This window comes from Medicago sativa, chromosome 2 (assembly GCF_051527215.1).
Source record: "Medicago sativa cultivar Bolivia chromosome 2, Bolivia_mono, whole genome shotgun sequence".
Classification (NCBI taxonomy): domain Eukaryota; kingdom Viridiplantae; phylum Streptophyta; class Magnoliopsida; order Fabales; family Fabaceae; genus Medicago; species Medicago sativa.
In genome coordinates, this window is record NC_140750.1 from 799,667 (window position 1) to 818,855 (window position 19,189).

General features: G+C 29.7%; 1 protein-coding gene and 1 long non-coding RNA gene across 3 annotated transcripts; one reads left to right on the top strand and one right to left on the bottom strand.

Moving 5' to 3' along the window:
• Positions 1 to 334: 334 nt before the first annotated feature.
• KT2/3 (potassium transport 2/3) lies at positions 335 to 7,394 on the bottom strand. Of its 2 annotated transcripts, none has more exons than XM_085741639.1 (11): positions 6,999 to 7,394; positions 6,023 to 6,241; positions 3,753 to 3,911; positions 3,612 to 3,669; positions 3,195 to 3,512; positions 2,843 to 3,082; positions 2,268 to 2,585; positions 1,992 to 2,177; positions 1,598 to 1,673; positions 948 to 1,517; positions 335 to 649 (listed from the first exon to the last, which is right to left on the bottom strand). In XM_085741639.1, exons 1-11 carry the CDS (start codon positions 7,208 to 7,210, stop codon positions 522 to 524), a joined length of 2,484 nt encoding a protein of 827 aa, XP_085597765.1. In that variant the 5' UTR covers positions 7,211 to 7,394; the 3' UTR covers positions 335 to 521. The 2 variants fall into 2 exon arrangements, with proteins under 2 accessions (XP_085597765.1, XP_085597766.1); XM_085741640.1 differs by having other exon boundaries at positions 3,753 to 3,925.
• A 1,652-nt stretch (positions 7,395 to 9,046) lies between these two features.
• LOC146943381 (uncharacterized) lies at positions 9,047 to 12,728 on the top strand. Its single transcript, XR_015025530.1, has 2 exons — positions 9,047 to 11,157; positions 11,251 to 12,728. It is a non-coding gene; the product is annotated as an uncharacterized LOC146943381 (long non-coding RNA).
• Positions 12,729 to 19,189: the final 6,461 nt, after the last annotated feature.

A 19,189-nucleotide genomic window follows, 5' to 3' on the forward strand; every position in this document is an offset into this window, starting at 1 on the left:
TGCCAACTTGAGTAACATCATGAGTTGAATAGTTACAATTCACTCTTAACAAATCACGATACACATTTGAATGACTTAAAATCCAATTGACACGAACGAAAGAAATAAATAGGATGTTGTGATAGATGAGATATGTTGGTGATGTGATGAGAAGACAGAGATAGAGAGAAAATGAGGTCTTGAGTGGGTAGATGGAAATTAAAGGTGTCTACATATCATTGCTCATTTTGTAATGTGCGATATTAAGATGTCTAAAGAAAGACGAAATGCATTTTTTTTTTTAGCAAAATTTTAAATTTTGATTAGGAAGAACTTTAAAAAAAAAAAATTGAACTTTGGGGATTACAATGAATATTAGCCATTACAGAGAGATTAAAAGTAGAGTTAATAATTTATTTTTTTATAAAACAAGCAAACCACTTCCTTGTGACAAAAGAAAAAAGTTAAACTAAATAACCAACAATGAAAAACAAAAAAGACACATAATTATATTGTGCAAGATTATGTATTTACAATTGACATTATGCATCAATAGCCTCTTCAACAAAAAAAAGTTTGTCATTATCTCTGATCACATCAATACAATCTATTTCTGCTCCTTCTTCATTTGTCACCATTGTATCTTTTGCATCAAACCCAAATTTTTCACCTATTGTACACAAATAAAATCATAAATCAGGATACTAAGACTTGCATTTTTTTCTCTTAAACAATGTACACAATATCATATAGATATTTTTTTTTCTTCATGAATTGTATAGACAACCATTTAACAACAACTAGATTTCATCACTCAAATTGGTTGTTCAAATATCATTTCTCATAAAAAAAAAATGAGAGACCGAGAAAAGTAGACATAAGACATGTTTGTGTCCATCTACACGCTAGTAATTACATTATTATAATAACAATATCATTACTAACTTATGAATAATTTGAAATTTTACCTGCAATAATTTTGAGCTTCTCTAATGAATCAGGCAACCTTATTAACTTTCCAGCTTCAATGAAACCTCTTTCTCTTCTCACTACTGGGTGACCTCTATATATGCTTACTCTTGGACAATCTAGTCCATTATATCTTCCCCAAATCTGCTTCTGTTCTTCTTGACTTTGCACCTTTAATACATACTCACTAGGCATGGCCTCACTCACATTAATTAGATGTCCGATTTCGCGTTTCTGCAGAATTTCATTTAAGATGGATGCAGAAAATTCATGAACATGTACATCAGTAACATCTGCGCCGTTCATGACAAGCAACTGAACCATGTCCACATGATTTTCTGCCATAGCAATTTGGATAGCTGTCATGCCATGTCGATCTTTTGAGTCAATGTTTAATCCTTGCTTTAAAAGTTCATGCATCACTGTTATATCATTTCTTTTTGCTGCTGTACATAGGAGATTGCCTGCTGTGTATGGATCAGAAAGAGCAGATAGCTGATAGAGGATCCTGAATATTGAGTGATGTTTTGATGCTATAGCATACCATAGTGCAGTGTCACCATTCATATCTGCCAATTATTGTTAAGTTAAATATAAACCACCTAAAAACGAAATCATAGAAAAATATATGTCTTAAGTTAAAGGTTACCTTTTATATGTATGTTGCATGTATGCTTAAGCAAGACTTTAACACACTCTTCATGCCCATTTGATGCAGCTATGTGCTGCAAAAAGACCAACAGTTAAGTTTATAGTTTTGACAAATAGTTGCTAGCTATGATCAAAAGTCAAAACTATATTAAAGGAAGCACTGCCACCGACACAAACACCGGACACAAGACTAAGCGTAGACATTCCTAATAATTTAAGAGAATGAAAGTAATTGAATGCAACCACATATATCAATGTCATGTCGGTGACGGACACTCACACACCGTCACATGTGTAGGACACCGAACACACCGTCGATCTGATATGTCAGCAGTGATATACATGAAGGAACATCTTTAAAAGGTTAGATGTTTTATTAGACATGAGCATACCAATGGAGTTTTTTCTTTTGAGTCTCCAATATCAGGATCCAAACCAGCTCTTAGAAGCTCCTCGAGAAAAGCAGCATTGCCCGTGCTGGCCACAGTTAACAAATTCACAGCCATGTTAGGATCGTCTTCCTCCACATTTTCCACCATTAAATCTTTGATACTCAAATCCTTAAGCTGCTTGAAATGCTGCAATTGTATCACATTATGATATGATGTATAAGCTTTAGAATGGAAATCATAATAAATAATTACACACAAGTCAAGACAGTAACCAACCTGAAGGAAATTTTTGAGTATTAGTATATTGTCTTCTTTTTTAATCTGCATTGCTTCTATAAGATCACTGGTTTTCAGCTTCAGAAGCTGTGTTAGAGTCTTGGTTCTGTATGTAAAACTCTGAGGCCTACAACAAAGTGCACCAACTTCTCCAAACATGTCTCCAGTTGTTAGAGTGCCTAAAATTCTCTCTTTCTCTATAACACTATCAATAATCTCCACTTCTCCTGACACTAAAATATAAACATCATCTGGTGATTCATTTTGCATGATTACATCCTCTTTAGGTGGTATGTACTCTGCCTTCATTTTTGCAACCTACAACCACATTCACAATTTAGCGAACGTTTGAATTGGCTTATTTGATCATATCCATTGGCATAAATACATACGTCTATTTACGACAGAATATGGAAACAAAATAACTTATGACATGTCTATAGATTGCTTATGAAATAATCTCAGCTTATACGAAAAACAGTTTGACTTTATTTTATCTTTTGTAATAGAAATAGCTTATACGCAAGCGTTATTGGTCCATATAGAAGTGTAAAAATCAAAATTTAATCTCTTACTAGGGACAAAAGGATTTCTTTTGAGACGCCTTTGAAGAGATAGACTTTCTCTAAAGTTGGAAAAAACAAATGCTGGCAAATGCCTTTGCAAATTGACTTTGGTAGCTGTTCAATTAGCTGATGCTGATTCAAGCTCTCTGCCTTAAATCTCAAACACATGTAAGCCAGGATCTGCTCTTTTAACCTTGGAGGCAACCGATTTCGGCACACAAAATTTGATGCTGCTTCAATGCTGTTTCTCTGCACCAAAATTTTATGCATTAGTACACAATTTTGTCATGAATTTCTTGTGACAGGAAACAAAATGAAAATCATAAATGACAATGTGAAGTAGTGGTAAAGTAATACTTACAAATTCCATGGTGCGACGAGTTCCTTCAACAACAAGATTTGTCATGTTACCAATCAAGTAAGCAGTTAGGCCAAGGTTGAAGAGCATGTAGAAAATAATGAAAATCATTTCCATGGTGTTGACAGCATGAAGATCACCATAACCAACAGTTGTCATGGTAGTGATGGACCAATAAATAGCCGAAATATATCTAATCCGAGGGCTTGTCTCTCTGAAGTTTGGAATCACAGCTCCAATCCATGTCTTTCCTTCATGAGGGTACATATCAGCTAGCATGTAATAGAGGCACCCAGCACAATGAACTGAAAATAGTGTTACCTGCACCATAATTTTCAACATAATCACTTATAATTGTTTCAATATTCTCCCTAGTCAAAGCTAAGCATTTAGAATGAAATGAAATGAAATGTGACATACAGAAAGAAGTCTGGCACATCTGACCCAGAAATAGCTGAACCTGATGTCTTTCTCAAGCCTGCCAAGGAAATTAAATCAATTTTCACACACATTCATATGGTAAAGTAAATCATTAATTAGAAAAAGATTATGATTAAGAACCTTGTGAAGAATTGCTTGACACGTCTAATTCTCCAAAATCTGAGCATTCCTAAGAGGTAGTAAGGTAGACTCAATTTGTGCTTGCCAGTTAAAAAGTAGCCTATTGCTTCATATGGTATAGTTGATGCCACATCCATTAGGAACCATGTTGACAAGTACCTGTCTCAACATTACTAACAACATCATCATCATTTTAGTAAAAATGTCTTGTCAAGAATTTGTTAACAACGTGATTTAATCCTTATTATATTATATGTTTGTTTTCAACACACAGTTAAAGTGTCGGGATCTTTCACAACTCGAAGTTTTAACCATTTATCCAAATTGTACACGATGAATGAAAGTAAGAATGATGTCACTCAATGACTTGACTTGACATTGGTGTTATTGGAAAATACTTGGTTGCTCATAAGTTATTTGAACATTTTATTGGGCACATTCACAACAATGACAAAAGTATAGAGAAAAATATTAAATAATGTATATTTTTAAAATAATTAAATAATATATGTATTTTTGGTGTGCATTCAAATGATGTGTCCAAATATTTGTGACCATGTAAGGCTTCTTCTATGTTATGCAAAACCATTCTTTCCCTAAAATATACAAAATCATTCTTAATTTTCTTTATTTGTATAATTCTTTAATTTAAGTCTATCATTTTCATTTCTCACATGGGTGCAACAACTATTTTTGGATGGAAGCTATGACATTTATGGATCATCCTCATGTTAGTTGCTCTATGAATCTTTTGGATTGCCTATTCTTTAAAGGGAAATACTAACAAGTGCTCTAAGGGCACTTGATAAGTAAATCAAAAGAGAAAGTTTTTTTTGAGAATAATGTATTCAATACCTTGAAACTTTAAAAATTAACTATTTCTATATCAAATTTATAATTTATTTCTATTTTTGACTTCTTAACTAGTGAATCAAAAGATTTTTTTTATGAAATTTTTTTATTTGATCGAATTGTATCTTTCAATACGATTTGTGCTATCATAAATTACGTTCCGATAAATTAGAAGAGTAAGCAAAACTGGTGGACACAATTTCAAATCCTGATTGCTTTAAATTGCTGGACCCTATCATTGAAATGGGCTGGCCCGATTTTACTTTCTAGTACCCACTGATTTGTTTCAATATTTGTCTTTAGACCCTCCAATATATTTAAGGTTCCATAAATACACATCATAGTTATCTATTGAATGTATATTTGACAAAATAAACATACATCTAGTAGATAACCATCAGATATATATATTTAGGGGGCCTAAAAAATATTGGAGGGTCTAAAGAGAAACGCCTGATTTGTGTTCAGAAATTTTGATCCTGGCCCATATCTAGTCTCGTGGTTAAACATAGACCAGGTGTTCATTATCTTATCTATTTATAATTATAATTAGGCTAAAATTTAATACTCCTACAACTACTATCGTTAATCATTATTAAGGCAAAAATTTAAGATATTTTTCAGGTTGGATTAGATTATTCAAAATCAACACCTGAATAGTTGGTCTAACACATATCAAAGTTATCAAACTTAGGTTCAAATTAGGCCCTAATGTTTAGCCTATCCAAGAATAAGAATTTGGAATTTGGAAAAATGAATAAGTATAATCAATCCCTCACGCATGAGTTAGAGAAAAAAATGATAATAACAAATCAAGTTCTTTCTGATAAGAGAATGTGAGATATTATTATATTCGGGAATGGAGCTTTTGATCCTTTTTCATTTCAATATTACCACTTTCACACTTTACAAGCTACTTAGATTCAGTTTTTTTAAATAATAAAATATTAAATTGTTCTCATCACTTTTTCTAATTGGCGTATACTATACAATAGTTTGCAAAGTACCCATTATTTTAGGTGTTACATAAATATTTCTAGATTGCTAAACAAAATAAATAAGTGGCTTAGAATAATAAAACATTCTACAAAAAAAATAGTAAAATATTAAATTGTTTTTTGAAGGAAAATATTAAATTGTTTGTTTTTAGTTTACAAAAAATATTATATCGTTCTCATCATTTTTTAAAAGTCTTCTAATTTGCCTCCACTATACAATAATTAATTCAGAATTAAGAAAGTATCCATTAATTTAGACGTTTACATAAATATTTCTAGACTGCTAAATAAATTGATTTCTTTCTTATTTTCTCATTATAAAGACAAAAGTAGAAAACTAGACCAAAAAAAAAAAAAAAAGACAAAAGTAAAAAATTAATTAGTATAAGGTTTGAATGGAATATGTGGTTTAGAAATTACCTGACAGCAATTTTTTTGGAATCTCTGACAAGTATATGAGTTGTTCCATCTACGTATGCGACGAAGAATGTCAAAACAATATCAACAGCGAAGAAAAGATCAACAATATTGTCCACAATATATAGTTTCCTATTTGGAGAAGAGTGCATGAAAGCAACTTCAAAGGGATAAACCCATGCAGAATAAGCTACCAAAATAACCATAAAACTCTCCCAACACCTGCACAAAAAGATTGCTTTAATTTACTCTCAATGAATTTATTTGCTGCAAATCATGTTGAATTTAACGAAATCACAATAACACGTTAATTTTTTGTTGAAATTTAAAAGTGTACTTTTTGCCATGACCGGTGTAACAAATTTAGAGACCAAAAACAACGTTGAAATGACTATTTAAAAATTATAACAGTAACATTAGAGTTTTTTTGAAGCTAAATAGTTTTTACAATATTAAACAAAACTAGAATAAAATATTAAATGCATTCACATAATTGATTATTTTTTTTACTCAATTGACTACTAGCAACATTAGTGAGTTAACTTTATATACTATGAGGGATATAAAAAGTAATAGTAATAAAATATGTTAACTTGTGCCTTTGGGGCACAAGTTTAAAAACTAAACATAAAATTTTTTTTCTTGGAAATTGTACATTCATTGTATTAAAAGTTTAAAATTTTATATTTTCAATGCAAAAGTTATCTTTTAATTCCATTTTTAGTTTATTAACTTATGCCTTAAGTGTACAAGTTAACATGACCCTAAAATTAATGCTAGTAGTTAAATAAAAAAATAACTTTGAAACCTAATTTTTTGTTAAATTATGGTTGAGATCGAGTCAAATTCACCTTAAATTCAAACATACACTAATTAAGTTAAGTATTTACCTAAAAGGAATCAATATAAAATTAATAAAGCTTAAGTATAATATTAAGAGACAAAGGAGTTGGAAAATTAAGTTGGTCTCAAGCTCTACCTGTATCTAGAATCCATTGGTGATATGATCCAGCCTTTTGAGCAAACTGAATTCTGTTTTGAAACACCAAGTGGTGGAAGAATGAGCTTTGAAACATTCCTTAGATTGAAAGATGAAGATGATGTATAATAATCTTCTTTAACATCATGGTGCTTTCTCTTCATGCTAGAGTCTAAGTCATGAGGATTATATGAACTGAAATTTCTCTCCATTATTCTTGGTGAATGAGGGAAATGGAAAGAATTAAGAAGTTCGAGAATAGATCCTAAAATAATGAAGAAGAATAATATTGGTTAAAGATGAAAAGAAAGAAAGGGTAAGCTCAACACAAGGAGCATGATTTCATGATGATATTATTGTGCGCTCCTAGCTATATGTAGCACTAATGTGGTATATAGTGACCCAATGAAAATGTTGTTTTGATATATAGCTGGTAGTTAGCAGCATTTAAAATTAAAGCTATAATCGATTGATTGTGTTATATATTTTGACTAAATGTTATATATATGTTTTCTTTTTGTGTTAAAATGTTATAATATGTTATACTATATATATTATGTAATAAAACCAATTTCAAGAAGAGTGGAGTCCATGAAATACTATACCATGTAAATGAGTCATTAGTGGATATGGGTTTGGTCTATAGTACATATCCGCGTGACTCGTGTCCATTCCTCTCTCATATAATTGCATTGCAACATCATTTTCAGATTTTACATTATTTTGTCGACTACTTGCATGAATGAAAAACTAGTAGTACAAAATGTGTGAACACAAAAGCAATAGCAAATTATTAATTGTGGTTATTATAAAAGACAGTTTCTGTATGTTTTTTTTGTAGCTTTTGTGAATTTTTGGAGTTGTTAAAAACACAAAATATATAAAGAAAAGTGTTGCTGGAAATTGATTATTAACGCCAATAGTTCTAAACTCTGTGTGCCAGAGAATAAGTCTCTCGCTTGAAATAAAGAATTAAAGGTATATCTATTATATAATACGTCCAAATTGTCTAGAGTTTTGGATAATATTAAAACTTCCAACTTAATACAACATCACACTCGATCACTTAACTATACGAGCTAGATGCTAATGTATAAAAGATAGTTTATGTAGTTTTTTTTCTTCCATCTGGTTAGAAATTCAACAGATGAATAAATGAGGTGTTCAGAAATCGAACACCGACCCGTGCACATATTCCTAACAATGAGGCATAGTTACGGGAACATATGGTTTATGTAATTAATCACATGTCTTGTGTCCGACTCCAAAGCATTCAACAAGTTATAATTATGCATTGTCCATAGGTAAATGCTTATATGAAAGTCATGTTTAAATTATTATTGTCCATATAACTACAACTTAGTTGTATGTCATTATAAGTGTTTTTTTTTTCAATTCTTTTTAAATAAAAATTGTTAAGATTATAATAGGGCTTCAAAATTGGTGGAGACTCCCCTGGGCTTCAAAAAGTAAGTATATCCATCGAGAATAATATTATTCGGCACTAAATGCATAGGATACAAAAAAGAATGAGTTAGCGTTGGATAAGGGTCTAATGGAATTTGGGCAGTGTGTCACATTAATACTCACTCACTATATATAGTATGGTATGGATGAGAATAGGTCTTTTCATGTTTATGCCTATAGTCACCTCATGCCATGCCACGATGGGATTTGAAATCGTAATCTTACAAATTGAAACCTGTGACTCCGTGTCTCAGCAGTGTAAATTACATGTGTTAATAATGTTCTCGTTGAGTTGTTCACGTCTCAAAGAAAAATAACTAGTATCTATCAACGAGTTGATAACATAACTGATGAAAAGAAATCTGAGTTTAAGTTGTTGTCGACTTGAGCATTAGTCTCAAAGTCGATCCAAATAGTCTAGGATGTGGGGAAGTTTTGAGAGCTCAAAAACTCTATTTATGTTGAGTTTTTGAGCTAACTATTAACCATGTAATAAATATGTCATAATTTTTTTATATAAAATGGAAAAACTAAGGTCCAGATTTTTTAACAAGAAAAATAAAATAAACTAATGTTGAGAAGCGAGAATCATCTCAAACCACAACTTTGGTATAAAAATCATAATTATTATAGGATCTTAGTGATTCTTTTAATTATAATTCATATTCATATATGCTAATTTGTTGAATTCGTGTGCTTCTGTATCATAAAAAGGGACAGCATGGTAACATTCACCATCAATGGTAAAACAAAATGGCTTTATTGTGTGGAAAAAAAAAAACCAAAAAAAAAAAAACAAAAGGGTTTTTGAGGTGGTCCTAAATATTTGTTTAAAGTGGGTTGCATGAATAAAAGTTTGTCACGTAAGTATTGGTCCTTTTAATTCTGATAAGACGACGACCATATCCAACAACAATGACATTAGAAATATGATTTCCCCACCATAGAAAAAAAAAATGACAGTAGACATATTTAAAGTTGTCCACTTTGTTTGGGACCTTCCTCCAACTTCAAAAGGCATATAAACTAATGCTGTACTGTGTAGCATATTTTCTGTGCTCAGATCTTGCCATATAAACTGGAAATAGATAGGGCATCCTTTTACTGAAAACGATATTTTAAAGACTTTTTTCTAGGCAAAATTACTACTTAATGACCCAATTCTAAGTTGCAAGTATATTGTGTTCTCTTGCCTCAAATAAGGAACATGTGCACCAGAAAGCTCTTGGTAAATCCAGAGTAAGAATCGGTGGGGAGATTGAAGAAACTAGATCTGTTCCTAGAGGCATAGAGACCGTACTTTGACCAGTTGAGCAGAAGGGATATTCGTTGAAGGGTTTACCCTATTTATCGATCGTTAATTTACCGTCAATTTGTGAGAAAAATAGACATAAGTGGAACACCGGTGAAATTCACTTATTAAAATACGTCTCACTAATCTATCATTTGTGTTTAGATCCAAAGCATACAGGTTCCGAAAAGGGTTCTAGTGACTAAATTTCTTTTCATCCCTTACTCTTACCCTCTGGCATCATTACAACATTAAGTGAAACATAAAAGGCCCTAGTGTACTTTGTAAAATCCAACAAACAAAAAAATAGTTCATTTTAATTCAATAAACATTTAATGGAAATGTCTCAATTTTGTTTTGAAATAGAGAAGTTTGTGAATTTGTTTTGACAAATTCTAACAAGAGTGTGATGAAAGATATTTTGGTGGTTGATTATATACCTTTAGACAAGCCTAGTTTCGGTGCAAATTAGAAGGGAAAAAGCTCATCCATACACCTGAAGAGCTGATACGATATGAGAAAAGGAGATAAATAATGAGAATGTAAGTAGTTAGAGTCATATGCTGCCAAGACATGAAACTATCGCACCCGCGTGAAGACCTCGTTGGTAGGTTGTAAGTATTTTTGTCAAACGTTCTTTAAATCTTAAAGTCTGCCTCATTAAATTGGAACCCAACTCATTTAAACTTTGTTTTTTCCTAAAAAAATAATGATAATTTGTTTGTGTTGACAATGGGGCATTATTTCCACCATGGTTTGTCTATTTGTCACTAGCTTGATTTGGACCATGGTGCTTTTGTTTTGTTCCACTTATGAACTTGGACCATAAATACAGAATATATTAGTACTATCCTCCTTAATATAAGAAGATTGTATGTTGTGGAAAATCCATTATTACCTATCCTTGCTGACTGCCACGTCCCATTATTAGGGGTAAAACAAGTCTAAATAATGCTTTTTCTAACAAGATTACACCATGTAAGTATTATGATGTCATGTAACTAGATACTTTGTCTTACCAACACACATTGCTTTAATTCCTGGAAATGATTAGTTGAAAGCTAACTTAACCTTTTGCTTTTTCAAAGATATCTACTTTATTCACTCATTTCTACACTCTTCCCAAAAAAATTGGCTCTCTAATTTGAAATTTATATTCAAACTCATTTTATTCTAAGATAAATACAATATTCTGTACTCCATTTCACTCATTCTTCTACCTCTTCCATTTCACTCATTCTTCTACCTCTTTCTTTCTCACTTTTCTCATCTATATTTCATCATCTTCTAAGATACTTCTATATACAATATTCTGCACAAATTCGTCCCCTTTTTCTTATTATGCAGGAAGATTTTCCTTTTTATTGAAAAAGGTGCAAGAGAAATCAAAAACACGGGAAGGTAACAAGAACTCTTTTTTTCTTGCTAAAAAGTATTTTCGTATTTTATTTCTTCATATCATCATATCAAAATGACTACACTTTTTTTTCCTAGCTGAATCAACATGACATGTGCAACATCAAGGTATACAAAAAATCATTCATGTTGTGTATTTCTATTCTATTCATATGGTGTATTTATGTTCTATTACCTTTTCCTTCTTTTTACTTCAAAAAAAATAGTCAAAGAAAAAGGATAGAGCCAACAAACTGTAGAATGAAAAAAAGAAAATCTGAAAATTTAAACCAATGAAACTGATTTTGTCCTATGATCAATTTTCTTCAAATACTTCTTTCCATGTTTCATTACAAGTTTTGATTAAAAAAAAAAACAAATACAGTACAAATAAAGATGATGAATACTACCATCAAAAAACAAATTTACAAAAAAAAAATTTAAACTTTTATTTATGTTTTTATAATGTCTTGCTATTCTTAAAATACAAAAAAACAACTTTTTCAGATTCTCTTCTTTATTTATAAAAAAAATAATAATTAGAAAATTGTGAGTAATATGATAATTAATCTTTGAAAAGAAAAGTTAGAGAAATATGTCCTTTATTTCTGAAAGGAAAATCTAAAACCTTACCATTTATGTTATCTTTATTTTAATTTTTGAAATGTAAAATATAATTATAATTATTTTTATTAAATCATAAAAACAAATAATTACAGAGAGTGAATGTTGAGAGAAAAAAAAAATTTGAGTTGCCAAATAAAAAATATTCGTCAGTAATAAAAAACACTTCCTATTTCATAAGAAGAAAATTGTCATCTTTTATTTACCAAAAAACCGACTTCTGTTTATATGATTTTTGCAGGAACAAAAAAATCTTTTTTTTTTTTTTATCAAAAATCTTATACAAGGACTACCAAAGAATATCATTAGTATCAGATCTAAAAAAGCTATACCAGATCCACTGATCTAAAAAAACTTACAACAATTGAAAATACAATAAAATCTTATCTAATTTAATCTTTTGATTGTTGTTGTTGTTGCATGAATGATGGCAAGACAGAGGTTGTTGTCTCCGGCGATATTGTCCGACGGAGTTCCTCCAACTGTAATTTTTTGTGGATTTTGTTGTTGATGCACACAGTAGGCAGATGGAGAGTATGATTTTCGTGCATGTGGCCCACGGTGACCGAAAAACATGGGAGAAGATGCAGACTCGAAATTTAATATCCTCAAAACTTAAAATAAATTTATGGGGCTTCTTGAGGAGAATGAGAGGAAAAGAATGGCGGTTTAATTTTTTGAAGATGGTGGTTGGATTTTGTTGAAAATTAGAGAGAAGGTGATGGTTGTTGTAGAGAAGAGAAGGAACGAAAAAACACAGACCAGAGAGAGAAGTAAGGTGGCGGCTAGGGTTAAAGGAAAAGGATGAATTTTGGTGATGATAGGTGTTTTAATGTGTGGGTTGGGCTTTTGAGCCCATTCACTTTTTTTTCATTCTAAATTTTTTTTTTTATGTTTTAATTTTTTTTTTCCTATTAATGAATGAATAATAAATTCTTTCTTGAAAAAAAAAATTGAGAAAAAACTTTCTTCGATTGTATAAAATGAATTATATTTTTTTATTGGTGCACTTGAATTTTGTTAATAATTTATAAAAACTAGGGACCCTATATTTCACTAATAAAAAATATACAAAGAAAGATTGTTTAGGGAATACTTTTAAAAGATTTGTCATTGATAAATAAAAAATTAAATAAATATTTGTCACTAATTCATTATTAGAAAATTATATTTCGTTTCAAAGGAAAATTATAAAAATATTTGTTTAGGGGAAAAAAATAATATAATTATTTGTAACTAATACATTATAAACTCACATATAAAATTGAATTTAAGTATTTATTTCGTTGTGATTCAACATTATATAAGGATTCCGTAAAAAAAAACATTATATAAGGATTCTTAACTAGCATCACGTAAATTAAAAATTTAATAGAAAGCATCAATAGAACTATCACAACGAAAAGATCATGCCCCGTAAAATAGAAAGATCATGCTCCCAATCATTTCATGCCAAGTGGCACCAATACCAATATTTTTTCAAAGTGCAGGGACCAATACCAATATTTTTACAAAGTGCAGGGACCAATGTCAAACAAAAAAAGTGCAGGGACCAATGCCAATATTTTTACAAAGTGCAGGGACCAATGCCAAATAAAAAAAAGTGCAGGGACCAATGTCAAAATCTGTTAAAAGTGCAGGGACCAATTACACATTTAAACCAAAATAGAATAAAGCTACCATGCCCCGTAAAAAAATAGAACTATCATGCACGAGACAAGTTTTCATTAATAAATACACAAGAGAAGATGACATTGATTGAATTGAACTTTTTTTTTAGGGATTGCTTGAATTAAACTAGCATGCACTCGACAAGTTTTCGCTAATATGATGTCATGTAACTACTAATAACCTGTATGTTGGTTAGTTTGCTTAATAAAAAACTTAGTAACATTCAATTCCAACTAAAGATGGTTGAGTACATTTGAGAGGAAAATAAGATAGTTTGTTTTTACTTGAAAAAATTGCAACTACCAATGACAACAATTGATTTGTGTTAGTATGTCTAAAATCAATATATTTTATGTGTCCTCTACACAATTACCAACCAAATTTGGGGGAAAGTGCTCAAATTCAAATTTCAAATTCAATCAAATTAAATTTGAGTATATATTCAAGTGAATACTCATATACTCTATCTCACCATTCTCTTATTTTCATCTTCTCTCATTCAACAAAGTTCAAAAAATATACTAAACGTGAGTGGATATAAACTACCTTGATTTTGGTTTTCGGTGTTACATTCAAAATAGTTCTTATTTTATTCAACAGTTTTAATCTTTTATTCGTTTATATCTAAATATATCTATTATGTCAGACAAAAATCTTACAAACCTACTTTTGTAGATCTACATAGATATATTATATAACAAACTGTATTTAACAAATTGTCCAAAAAAAATTTATTATTGCTCTCTAAATTATATTAAGAAAATCATAACTGCTCTCTATATTATATTAAGAAAATGATGAAGAAGAAACATAGATCCAAACACATTTTCAACAAGAACATCTTACACTTCTCTGATTGAGAGCTTTTGTTCACTTTTTACTCCTTACCTTTTGCTAATGCACTTCATTTTGCAGGAATTAAAAGTTTCTCTTCTTTCTCCGGTAGACCGATTATCTGTAAAATATGAATGAAATATCTTTTAAATTATTATTTTCAACAAAAAAAAAAGACACATGAAATCTGGGTATACATACTCTTTTGAGAGTGAGAAATTTAAACATAATAATAAATAACAAAATTAAAACAAATATTTTTTCATTAATCTTTCTACAAGAACAAGTTAAAAATCTGTTTTTCTATCCACATAAATAAATCATTTAAATGATAGAAAAAATATATTAAACACAGTTTACATATGAAATTTAAAAAAATTATTTCTTTTTGTCTATCATGTAAATCATTCCTTTTATTGATTTTATTATTCCTTTTAAAAATATAAAAATTATCTTTATACACAAGATAAGTCGTCACTAATACAAGAGACATGTTTTCATTGATAAAAACTTAAAGTAATTATAATACACGAGTCATGTTGTCATTGATATAAATTTTTAAATAATTATTATACCTGGGACAAGTCATCACTAATACACACGAGAAGTTGGCAAACATATTATAAAATTTTATAAGTCGAAAATTATTATACACTTAAATAATTGTCGTTGCTAAAATTCTATACAATGTAAAAAAGTCTCCACAATATAAGAAAGGGATAAGTTGAAATACTTGGAAGAAGTGAGGATTGACTAAAATTTCCAAAAGCAATGTAAATGCACGGGATAAGTTGTCGCTGACTAAACTAACCTTGATGCAGAAAACCGACTGTTATTTATAAAAAAATATTCCTGCTATTTATAATATTGTCGTTGCTAAAATTCTATACAATGTAAAAAAGTCTGCGCCATATAAGAAAGGGATAAGTTGTTACTGCTAAAGAGTTAAAAATAATAATTATACATGGAATACGCCGTCAGATCATGTTTTAAAATGATTATTATACTCATGACAGGTTGTCACAAATAAATTTTTAAAATTATTATTTTATACTTGAAAAATTGTTGCTGTTAAAAATATAAAAATTATCTTTATACACGAGATAAGTCGTCACTAATACAAGAGTCATGTTTTCATTGATAAAAACTTAAAGTAATTATAATACACGAGTCATGTTGTCATTGATATAAATTTTTAAATAATTATTATACCTTGGACAAGTCCTCACTAATACACACGAGAAGTTGGCAAACATATTATAAAATTTTATAAGTCGAAAATTATTATACACTTAAATAATTGTCGTTGCTAAAATTCTATACAATGTAAAAAAGTCTCCACAATATAAGAAAGGGATAAGTTGAAATACTTGGAAGAAGTGAGGATTGACTAAAATTTCCAAAAGCAATGTAAATGCACGGGATAAGTTGTCGCTGACTAAACTAACCTTGATGCAGAAAACCGACTGTTATTTATAAAAAACTATTCCTGCTATTTATAATATTGTCGTTGCTAAAATTCTATACAATGTAAAAAAGTCTGCGCCATATAAGAAAGGGATAAGTTGTTACTGCTAAAGAGTTAAAAATAATAATTATACATGGAATACGCCGTCAGATCATGTTTTAAAATGATTATTATACTCATGACAGGTTGTCACAAATAAATTTTTAAAATGATTATTTTATACTTGAAAAATTGTTGCTGTTAAAAATATAAAAATTATCTTTATACACAAGATAAGTCGTCACTAATACAAGAGACATGTTTTCATTGATAAAAACTTAAAGTAATTATAATACACGAGTCATGTTGTCATTGATATAAATTTTTAAATAATTATTATACCTGGGACAAGTCATCACTAATACACACGAGAAGTTGGCAAACATATTATAAAAAATTTTAAGTCGAAAATTATTATACACTTAAATAGTTGTCGTTGCTAAAATTCTATACAATGTAAAAAAGTCTCCACAATATAAGAAAGGGATAAGTTGAAATACTTGGAAGAAGTGAGGATTGACTAAAATTTCCAAAAGCAATGTAAATGCACGGGATAAGTTGTCGCTGACTAAACTAATCTTGATGCAGAAAACCGACTGTTATTTATAAAAAAATATTCCTGCTATTTATAATATTGCCGTTGCTAAAATTCTATACAATGTAAAAAAGTCTGCACCATATAAGAAAGGGATAAGTTGTTACTGCTAAAGAGTTAAAAATAATAATTATACATGGAATACGCCGTCAGATCATGTTTTAAAATGATTATTACACTCATGACAGGTTGTCACAAATAAATTTTTAAAATGATTATTTTATACTTGAAAAATTGTTGCTGTTAAAAATATAAAAATTATCTTTATACACAAGATAAGTCGTCACTAATACAAGAGACATGTTTTCATTGATAAAAACTTAAAGTAATTATAATACACGAGTCATGTTGTCATTGATATAAATTTTTAAAATAATTATTAAACATGGGACGAGTCGTCACTATATACGAGACATGTTCTCATTAATTAAAAACTTAAAGTAATTATAATACACGTGTCATATTGTCATTGATTAAAAAATTAAAATAATAAGTATACACGAGACATGTTGTCATTGATAAATTTTTAAAATGATTATTATACGCATGGCAATTTGATAAACATATTTTAAAATTATATTAATCGATATTTTTTTAAGAGAAAAATCATATAAGTTTATAATATTATTGTTTCAATTTGCATATAAAAAATTTCGATATTATAATATAAATCATTATATAAAAAATTTGCACATGATAGAAAAACCTATTTTTAATAATCATTTTTGTTATTTGTTTAATATGTATACATTTCAACTGTTTACAAATTCTTTCTCTTTAAAAAAAATTGTTTACAAATACTTAATGTCAAGTTTATACTGCACAAATTCGTCCCCGACCAACCAGCACCCGTGCGGATGCACGGGTATGTTACTAGTTGATATTAAAAGGAATAAATGATGCCTTCTCAGTGTGACGATGAGCCAGTACTATTGATATTGATATTGAGAAGGGAGCCTTGCAAGCTTAAGGAATAAGAGTGAAACTTAAACAAAACCATTTTAATTTTAATAAAAATGGTACAATGGGAAACAAGAAACTCCATTTATAGATTAATTTTTTATTGTATTAACAAATTAATTAACAAGCTAATCTAAACAACCAATTTTTATCCTCCTAATAGCACCCATAAACTCAGTAACTCAGCATAAGGAAATCTAATCATTTTTTTTTTTTTGGAAAGATAAGGAAATCTAATCATGAGTCCCTCATCTTGTATAAGATTAAAAAAAAAAAAAAAAAAAAAAAACCAAGAACGACATCCAATCATCTATGTGAGAGAGAGATGCAAAGCAAATATAAGTTGCTGTGTGGCAAAGAGAAAAAGGGATCAACAAGAACATGATCAGCATAGGAGTCAAAAAACTAGAAAGTGCAACAGGGCCATCACTGAAGCAGTTATCAGAAGCTGCAACCTTGCCTTGTAGGAATGTTGTTGCCTTATACCGATAAACAAAACAGCTGAAGTGATTGAAGCAACATAGCATTCCAGTATAGCTCTGAATTCTAATATCATGCTATGGATAAGAGGATTTGAGATAAAAGAAGAGAGGGACCTTTCAAAGTTTGAGCAAGAGTAAAGTGACAACCAAAGCTCTATTTATGTAGAGCTTATCAAATGAAATCATTTTAATAAAATATGGTAAAATGTGACACAAGAAACTCTATTTGCATAGAGTTCAATGCATTAACAAACTAAATAACTAATCAACGATCTAAACTCTAACCCCACTTCTTCAAAACTTCAATGCTAATTTTGTGTCCACAAAAAAAGGCACAATAAAAGATTGGGGGTTTAAATTCATCACTGTTTCGGCTTCAGGATGTCAAAAAAATACTCATTACATTGAACACTACTCTTCCCAGATTTTAGAACTTAATTTTTTTTTGCAGCAAAATTGAAGTTTTTCCGAATAAATGACAGCAAGTCAAAATGAAAAGAAATAAGTGCCCAATGTTAGTTATGTATAGTTGGTCTCCTATTTTTATTTTTTTTTAAACCAAATTGGAGGACACTCCCTAATCGGTAATAACAGTACACTATCTAAATGTCACAACCAGAATTCATGGTTGGCAATTGGCATGCAATGAGAGTAAACCGTCGGCTAATACAATTCCAAACTATAAAATAAAATACAAGCCTTCATATTCCCTAGTTCACATAAATATTTCATAAACACAAGAATGGTCATCAAAGGGCTAAAAAGTAATTTTATATCAAACATTTCAAACATAAGATTTCATTAATAACTAGTAAAAAAACCCGTGCTAACGCACGGGTACAGTTATAGTTTTGGCAATTATAACTTAAAAAATATGAAACATTTAAATTATTGAATTAATGGAAGAATTTCAAGTGTTAAAATGTAATGGTTGTATAACTGTAGTTAAGTATAGTTAAGAGTAATATAGGTATTAATACAGGTAGATAAAAAAAGGACTTCCTTCGTAGTTAAGTATCATGCACAACTTTGATGTGGTTATAGTACAGAAATTTAGATAGTAATATAGGCAGATAAAAAAAGTCCATAAAAGATAAATAAAATATCTTCTCTTTCTTCCTCAACGGTTCAGATTTAGTTTCTTTAATTTTTTTAATATCAACCTCAAACACAGGTAATTAAACCTAGTCTTTCTTTCTTCTTGCATGCGGCTGGTCAATTAAATTTTCCAGGGTTCATAAATCCAGTCAATTGATTTTGTTCTATAGCCATTTAATCCTTATTCCTTCATGTATTAAGCTCCTCTTGTGGCTGTTATTACCCCTCCGTTTAAGTGATTTCAATTCCATCCTTTCCCAAATGTCA

Excerpts from the sequence above, each read along its gene's own strand:
- KT2/3 (XM_085741639.1), bottom strand. The coding sequence starts at position 7,210 with ATGGAGAGAAATTTCAGTTCATATAATCCTCATGACTTAGACTCTAGC. Across the intron at positions 1,674-1,991 it reads CAAAAGAAAAAACTCCATTG|CACATAGCTGCATCAAATGG; the intron begins GTATGCTCATGT and ends GTCTTTTTGCAG. Across the intron at positions 1,518-1,597 it reads ATGCAACATACATATAAAAG|ATATGAATGGTGACACTGCA; the intron begins GTAACCTTTAAC and ends AATAATTGGCAG.